Genomic DNA, 7,351 nt, shown 5'->3' with positions numbered 1-7,351 from the left:
AGCTGCAATCCGGGTGCACAATCCAGCTGTTCATCGGAACATCTCAGGTAATTTTGTCTGATATACTTTTCCCGAGTTCAAAGACGCTTTCTTTCTGCCGATCACACTCGTCCGCTCGAGATTAAACCGGAAAGCTGCGCACACAGGATCGGAGCGGCGCGCCATCTGAATCAAGAAGATTCGACGCGGTTGCGTTCCCGCGTAAAAAACACGTAGCCGCCATCCACCTCGCGCGCCTCCACAGACGCCACCACACCACCCGTCCGTCGGATCCACCTTCCCGAAGTCTCCCGCAACAAGTCGCGCGATCGCGTCGGTGGAACTCGGTTTCCTCCAAATCCACGTCCAGACGCCCAAGTTCCCATCCGCAGACACGCCTCGACGGTCGACGCTCCGTCCAATTCCCAACCACCACCTCCTAGACGAAACGATGGAGCCGCAAGGGAGCGAGAACGCGCAGGGGCCGCTCCCCTGCGCAAACGACTGCGGCTTCTTCGGCTCCCCGGCCACGCGCAACCTCTGCTCCAAGTGCTTCCGCGACAGCCTCCGCCGCGCCGAGGCGGTCCATCAGGCGGTGACGGCGGCCGCTACGGTCGTGGCCACCGCCTCGTTTTCCTCGGCGGCCGCGGCGCCCGTGGACCACGAGGCGGCGACGGCGGCAGCGACGGAGGAGGGGAAGGGGCGGGCGAAGGGGAAGAGCGGCCGGTGCGCGGCGTGCGGGAGGAAGGTGGGGCTGATGGGGTTCGAGTGCCGGTGCGGCGGCGTCTTCTGCGGCGCGCACCGCTACTCGGACCGCCACGACTGCGGCTTCGACTACAGGGGCGCCGGCCGCGACGCCATCGCCCGTGCCAACCCCGTCGTCAGGGCCGACAAGCAGGTCGACAAGCTCTGATGAGCAGCGTCGGTGCGTGCTCATAGCAAATTAGTAGACTGGCTTTAATTTGTTGCTCGAATCGAATGGTCCTGTTGTGTGGTGTAGATGCTTGGTTGAAGCCTTACCGATTGCAATTGGACATCTCTGTGTATTGCTAGTTCATGGATCATGATGTATACTAGTGCAGTTGCTTGCCAAGAATGCTCTGCTTCGTGTCTCTCGTGCCCGGAAGTATTGTCACACCCCTTCGAAGCCGATCGAGTTTTATGGGAACTGACTGCTCAAGTGGCAGCAACCGCGTACACGGTTGAAAGCTAAGCTTGATTAAGCATATAGTGATAGGTTCCTCTTCTCGCATCATGTTTACAACTTATGCATTACTATCACCAACGCCGTGATGCTCACACCTTTGCTCCAGGAAAGGGATCCCATGGAAGTGGCATAGTTGAATTGGATCATGTGTCGCCTATTGCATACGTACTTCGAATCCACACGTTGTTAGTACATGGCCAGTCCTAACCTGAGCACAAGCGTGTAGGTAACCTCGTGCGCATGAAGCAGAGGAGAAAAAATGGTATTAATTGTGTTTTTCTAACGAAACGCATCAAGCGCATCTGGTGTAGTGGTATCATAGTACCCTCCCACGGTACTGACCGGGGTTCGATTCCCCGGATGCGCATTTGTTGTTTTATGTTTTGGCATTTACCCTACTACCGTGTGCTCGGCGCCTTGGCATCCTCTATTTTTTTTTTCCCGCACGCATTATATAGCATACATATGAGAATTAGAACCGAGTTACGAACTCGTCCAGCTTTGTTTGGTTTCACGTATCCTAGCTTGATGCGTGCATATTCACCTGAAAAGTATTATCTCCATTTATGTTCCTGATGAGAGCAGAGCACTTGCCTGACGACCTCCAACGAGAAGGAACTGCATCTTCTACCCGTCGCTCCGTCATCTTTGAGCCCAAGGCTTGAGAAGGTCCTGCGCGCTGCTAGACTAGAACGATCAGCGATGCACAGTGGAAGACCGAGGACATGCCGATGGGCCACGACATGGGCGATATGCTAATCCTTCCCTGATCCGGCGGCTTGATGCTTCTGAACGGAGTGGCCAAGGGCCAAGGCTGAGTTTTCGTGCCGCAGCAATCCGGAGGCTGTTTTCACGAATCACGACACGATTCGACCCCTCGCTCTCCTCTCTGGCTCTCCGTTACCGCGGATCAGGGACCTCGTGGAGAACGGAGGTTTTGGTAGGGTGCCGTGGGGCAGAAAAATTGGTAGAAAATCGACGCGGGTGGAAAACTGCACGGGAACGGAACGGGGACGCCTGGATCATCAAGGAGCGGAAATGGAACCTTTATTTTCTTTGTACAAGTACATACTCCGTCTACATAGTGTACATGTATACATAGAGAAAACAAACTGTCCGGAGAGCTCATCCGAATCGAGGAGGATGCTCATCGTGTTCATTAAAAGACTTGAAAGGATGAAAGAATGCAATTCTAATATTTGAAATTTGTCCAAGAAAAAAAAAGCAACTCTAGAAAACACCAGCTGGCGTGGGACCCACCATTCATTAAAAAAATCAGCGCAGAATACTCGAGGAAAAAACATCGGAAAAAAAAACCACCGACGCCTGGCCTCCTTTTTTTTTCGTCGCCGCACACGACGAACCATCCAGAGCACCGCTACCCTCTTTCACTTTCCCCCATCGGAGCTCCAGCTTCCCTTTCGATCAAGTGCTGCCCCCGTGGCTGCAGGCGCCCACGACCGGATCCCTGGACGCGGGATTGCGGGCGGCCTTGGGACCCGCCGGCTCCACCCGCACATCCGTGGAGGCAGGGAGCTAGGAGGCGGCAGTGGCGTTGGGGAGGTGGGCGGCGGCGGCCGTAGGAAGCTGGGCGCGCGCAGAGGCCAGTTTGAAGGGCACGGAGGTCGAATCGAAGGGGAAGGCGGCTGGATCGTTGTGCGCGGCCGCCGAATCGGACGCGCTGGCTTGCGCATCAACAACCATGCAGAAAGTATTGAAGTCATGAGAGTCCATTACCTAGGTTGATTCCTTCTTGTGAGGCATTGATTTGGAAAAGTTCTTCCTCATGTGCAGGCTGTTCGTTCAGGTCTGGTAAGACCTCTCCTCTCTCAACTGGTTTAAGTGGTTCGTCAACATAAGGCAAGAAGGCAAGTGTCACCATCCGCTACTTTGGGCCCAAGGCCAATTTAATAGCTAATGGGCCTGTGTGCCGTGTAATCGCTGGTTGCCTGGCCAGTTAAGGCCCAGGCGCGAACAGGCATGGCAACGAATGAGAAACCTAAACTCCTCCGTTCTTCGAGAGGTGGCGCCGCCGTTCTCTCACTGCTCGCGACGCCGGCGCCCCTTTTCCTCCCTACGTCCGTAACATCCGGTACCAGAGCCAGTCAAAGCTACCATACCGTCGGATTCGACCTGGCGCCACTGCAAAACAAGCTGAAGCCGCAAGCCCCGGCAAAGGCCACTTCCACCACCACCACCGCCGCCACCATACTGCCACATACTCCGCCGCCCAGCACCACCACCACCGCCACCCCTACCACCACAACCGTCACAGCAAGCGAAGAAACCGAGAGCGCCGACCCTCATCTATCGTATGGCATCGATAGAGGAGAAAATCGATCTCCTAATCCAGGAGGTTAAGAAGTTGCAGTTGGAGCAGGTGAAGCTGATTACAAAAGTGGACGCCATCAATACATGGAGTATCCCCGCGGAGAAGACGGCGAGTGACCTCCGGAACTCAATAAAAACTCTCACATCGCGCATGGCGGCGTTTGAGGCAGCAACATCAGCTCCTCCGCCACAGGCCCCGTCGCGCGAGGAAGAGGAGCGGGCCATCGGCCACCACTACGAGAAAAGTTACCAGGGTGCCGATCTAGGTTCCTCCAAACCTGATCCCACCTTGATCAAGGGTGAGTTCCACAAGCCCCACCACTACCAACTTCAGACTGACATCCCTGAGTCTAGTGATAGAAAGTTTACCTTTCATACTAGTCCACCACAGTCTAAGGAGTATAAGCTACTTAGATTTGATTTCCCTATCTTTGATGGAGAGCATCCTAAAGTTTGGAGAGACAAATGTGAGAAGTACTTTACAATGTTTAATATCCCTGTCCATGTTTGGTTCCTTTGACACCATAAACTTTAGAGGTAATGCTGAGTTATGGTTCCAAACCTATGAAGCCCAACATTCCATTAATAATTGGCCTGAATCATGTGTAGCTGTAGAGTAAAAATTTGATAGGGACTTGTATCACGATTACATGAGAGCAAAAATTTTCCTCCATTCTTCCAGAGGCGGCGCCGCTGTTCTCTTGCCGCGCGCGACGCCGGCGCCCCTTTTCCTCCCTACAGCCATCGTGGTTCGTGACAGCAAGGTACTAAGTTTAGAACAACTGTTCATATAATAATCTTATGCATATATTAGTATGTTCATATAAGAGAGAGATTGAGTCATGAGATAATTATCTGGACTGATAAGTTGTTGTTGCCCTTCCAAACACAGATCCATCAAGATCATGATGGTGTTGCAAAAGCTCTTCATCATCTGCAGTCGGGCGTGCGGAGGGGGCAGTCCGGCCCGGCGAAGCAGGCGTTGCACTCGCACCCGGGCCGCCCGTCCTCGCCGGCGACGCCATCCAGGAACACCTGCCCGTGGCCCGAGCAGTCGACGGCGGCCACCGCCTCGGCCTCCCTGGCCGCCCGCAGCGCCCAGCTCAGCCCGTGGGACGGCGACAGGATGTAGTGCGCGAGGAAGAGCGCGTTGAGGAGCAGCGATGAGCAGAGGAGCGTGAGGAGGACGAGGAACCCGGCAGCGGCACGTCCTCGTCTTGCCCGTTCCATTGGGTGTGCCCTGGCTCGGCGTTCTAAAAGCCGCCAGATATAGTGTTACTGGCTCGGAATGGAAGGAAAAATGTAGTACGTGTAGTTGCATTTAAACCATTCAACATCTTTTTTTATTGTCACTATGTTAAATTTCTTTGGTGTCCTACGATGCATTTCAAATTACACCTATCTGTGAGATCCCCATGGGATGCTTCTCACCAATCACCATGCGCGAACTCTGAAGGAGAAATTTTCGGCAAGGAAGGTAGAAGTTTGTTCGTATTTCTTCATTGATGTTTAGTATCCAGTGATTCTTCTCTTCTCCGGCTAGGGGGGGATAAGTTATCCAAGTTAATTCATAGATCAAATATTGTCAACATATACAAGTTATTCACCTCTAAGTCTTAAACTTAAGTTATTTTGCGAAGTTCAATTACTCAATTGTTTTTTAGAAAATATTTGTACCTCAAGCAGTTGCACATGCGTTGATGGAGAAGCTATTACATTGTTGCAGTACATAGTGTCCATTCAATTACTATTGACCTATTCCATACACACAATGCACATTTTCTTTCCTATATACTTACACTACATAATGATCTGCGCAGTGAGAGCAATCAACCCGTAGCTGATCATCTCTTGTATAATTTTTTCCAGTCATGCCCAACTATTCCCGCCAGCTCACGCTGAGAAACAATCAACTTTTTCCTTTTTTAAAAAAGAAACACCCAACTTCTAGTTGACCGTTCAAGTGATTTTGTAGAATAATCATCAACGCCTAGCTGATGATTTCCAGTATCTTATCGTGCCCGTTGAGAACTTGTGCTGTACCAATACTCAGCAGCTTATATCACGAGAAACAACAGCTCGGATTTGATCGCCCCGGTATAGTACTTGCCTTATCGGACCAATGAACTTCAGTGGCTATTACCGTCACATAGAGCTGAAACCGGGAGCGTCGTACCTCTCGGCATTGACAAGATCCGTGACCCTCTCCATGAGCGCTTCGAAGTCATCATCCGACTTGAGGAGGCTGATCCTCGTGTACCTGCTGCTAGCCTCGTTTAAGACGCCGGGACGCGTGTTGATCTTCGCCTTCAGCATGGCGTCATGGCAGTCTTCGTCTTCCTCCCTCTCGCACTTCACCCACGCGTAGGCTGCCCACCGAGTGCAGTAACAGGTTCAGTAACGTCGATAAGTGAGCTGCGATGTTAATGCCGATCAAAGCTGAGACGGCTCACCCGGCGATGGGTCTCTGATCCGCTTGAAGTAGGTGCAGTACGCGGGTGCCATCTTCTGGAGGGAGATGCGGCGGGAGCGCGACACGACGGCGTTGAGCCTGCGCCACCTGGTCCTCATCACGCCGTGCCCGAAGGCGAAGATGTCCTCCTCGCCGTGCAGGTTGGCGAGCATGACCTTGACGATCCCCAGCATCCGCAGCTGGGTGTCCCGGGACGCGCCCATGATGCTGTCCTGCACGTACTTGTTTGCCCTCTTGGCCACGTCCTGGTCCCTGATCAGCGCCCACCTGCGCAGCGCGCGCGCGCGCACGACATGCTCATGTCATTCTCCATGCGCAGAGCTGAGACGACGACTATGCAGTAGCGTGCAAGTACCCGAATCTGCTGCCGGCGTGCCCGGAGGGCTTGGACATGGTGAACATCATAACATCCTCGTCGGCCGGCGCCGGGATGTGCGTGAAGTGCGGCCAGTAGTAGGCGTGGTCGACGATCACCGCGGCCGAGCCGCCGAGGACGGGCTTGTAGAGCTGGGCGTCCGGGTTGTTGGGCGACGTGACGAACTCGATGAAGCCATCGGTGGAGTTCCGCGACGCGTTGCCCCACAGAGCCGTGGTCCCGCCCCATCTGTACTCGCGGCCGTCGAACATCTTCGTCTGTGTTCTGTAAGTCTGCAAAGTCGATCAATGGTTGAAACTTAACGATGACTTGTTTGATCCACCCCATCTATGATTCTCTTATGATTCTCTTATAGGCAATGTGCAGTGTAATACGAAAGAGAGGCCGCAGGCTGACCGGGTAATAAGGCGCGGTGGCGACCACGCGGGCCGGTGGCGAGGCGGCGTCGGCGTCCGGGGAGAGCGCGTGCATGAGCGCGTTGATAAGCTGTATGGAGCCGGCGGCGAAGACCACGTGCTTGTCGTCGACGACGGCGTTGCCGACGGCGCTGTGCAGGCGCCGGATCTGGCGCTCGAGCTCGACGGACTGGAACAGGCCGTGGCCGTCGGTGGTGGTGTAGCTCATGCGGTGCCACCCGGAGACCACCACGGCGCCGGCGGACGCGTGGCGCCGCCAGTACGGCTCCAGGAACAGCGGGTTCCCGCTGCGGCAATCATTGGACACACGACCAGCGTGAGCACTCAGCAGTCAGATAGTAGGCCTTATTTAGTTACCCAAAATTCCAACTCTGGCATTATGCAAAAAGAAGATTTCCCATCACATGTACCGTAAGTTTGAATTAGGGGTAATAGGGGATTACAACTTTGAATTAGAGTTTGAAGTAGAAAGAAGGGGGATTGATGAGAATGGAGAGGAAAAAGATTATGATTGGAAGGGAGTTACATAAGGAGAGGGAGAAGGAGAAGACATGGAGGAGGATCTGATG

At 53.8% G+C, this 7,351-nt stretch overlaps 2 protein-coding genes, 1 long non-coding RNA gene and 1 other non-coding gene across 4 annotated transcripts; 3 read left to right on the top strand and 1 right to left on the bottom strand.

The window, feature by feature from the left end:
- The first annotated feature begins 247 nt into the window (after positions 1–247).
- On the top strand, positions 248–1,091 carry LOC117855517 (zinc finger A20 and AN1 domain-containing stress-associated protein 2). Its single transcript, XM_034737893.2, has one exon. It carries the CDS (start codon positions 431–433, stop codon positions 890–892), a length of 462 nt encoding a protein of 153 aa, XP_034593784.1. The 5' UTR covers positions 248–430; the 3' UTR covers positions 893–1,091.
- A 391-nt stretch (positions 1,092–1,482) lies between these two features.
- TRNAG-CCC (transfer RNA glycine (anticodon CCC)) lies at positions 1,483–1,553 on the top strand. The gene has a single exon. It is a non-coding gene; the product is annotated as a tRNA-Gly (tRNA).
- Positions 1,554–2,513: 960 nt separating this feature from the next.
- Positions 2,514–4,879, top strand: LOC140222732 (uncharacterized). The gene is made up of 3 exons (XR_011898187.1): positions 2,514–3,816; positions 4,200–4,281; positions 4,410–4,879. It is a non-coding gene; the product is annotated as an uncharacterized lncRNA (long non-coding RNA).
- A 308-nt stretch (positions 4,880–5,187) lies between these two features.
- LOC117858596 (tryptophan aminotransferase-related protein 3) lies at positions 5,188–7,095 on the bottom strand. Its single transcript, XM_034741696.2, has 4 exons — positions 6,763–7,095; positions 6,346–6,638; positions 5,971–6,257; positions 5,188–5,886 (listed from the first exon to the last, which is right to left on the bottom strand). The coding sequence occupies exons 1-4, from the start codon at positions 6,988–6,990 to the stop codon at positions 5,663–5,665; spliced, it is 1,032 nt and encodes a 343-aa protein (XP_034597587.2). The 5' UTR covers positions 6,991–7,095; the 3' UTR covers positions 5,188–5,662.
- Between the last annotated feature and the right edge of the window lie 256 nt (positions 7,096–7,351).

Source organism: Setaria viridis, chromosome 5 (assembly GCF_005286985.2).
Source record: "Setaria viridis chromosome 5, Setaria_viridis_v4.0, whole genome shotgun sequence".
In the NCBI taxonomy this organism is placed as follows: domain Eukaryota; kingdom Viridiplantae; phylum Streptophyta; class Magnoliopsida; order Poales; family Poaceae; genus Setaria; species Setaria viridis.
This window is presented reverse-complemented; position numbering and strand designations above follow the sequence as displayed.

Bases quoted from the DNA above. Each gene is read 5' to 3' on its own strand.
- LOC117855517 (XM_034737893.2), top strand. From the start codon at position 431: ATGGAGCCGCAAGGGAGCGAGAACGCGCAGGGGCCGCTCCCCTGCGCA.
- LOC117858596 (XM_034741696.2), bottom strand. From the start codon at position 6,990: ATGAGCTACACCACCACCGACGGCCACGGCCTGTTCCAGTCCGTCGAG. The intron at 6,639-6,762 runs GTCAGCCTGCGG...TCGACTTTGCAG, and splicing joins CCACCGCGCCTTATTACCCG to ACTTACAGAACACAGACGAA. The intron at 5,887-5,970 runs GTGAGCCGTCTC...CTCGGTGGGCAG, and splicing joins GATCAGAGACCCATCGCCGG to CCTACGCGTGGGTGAAGTGC.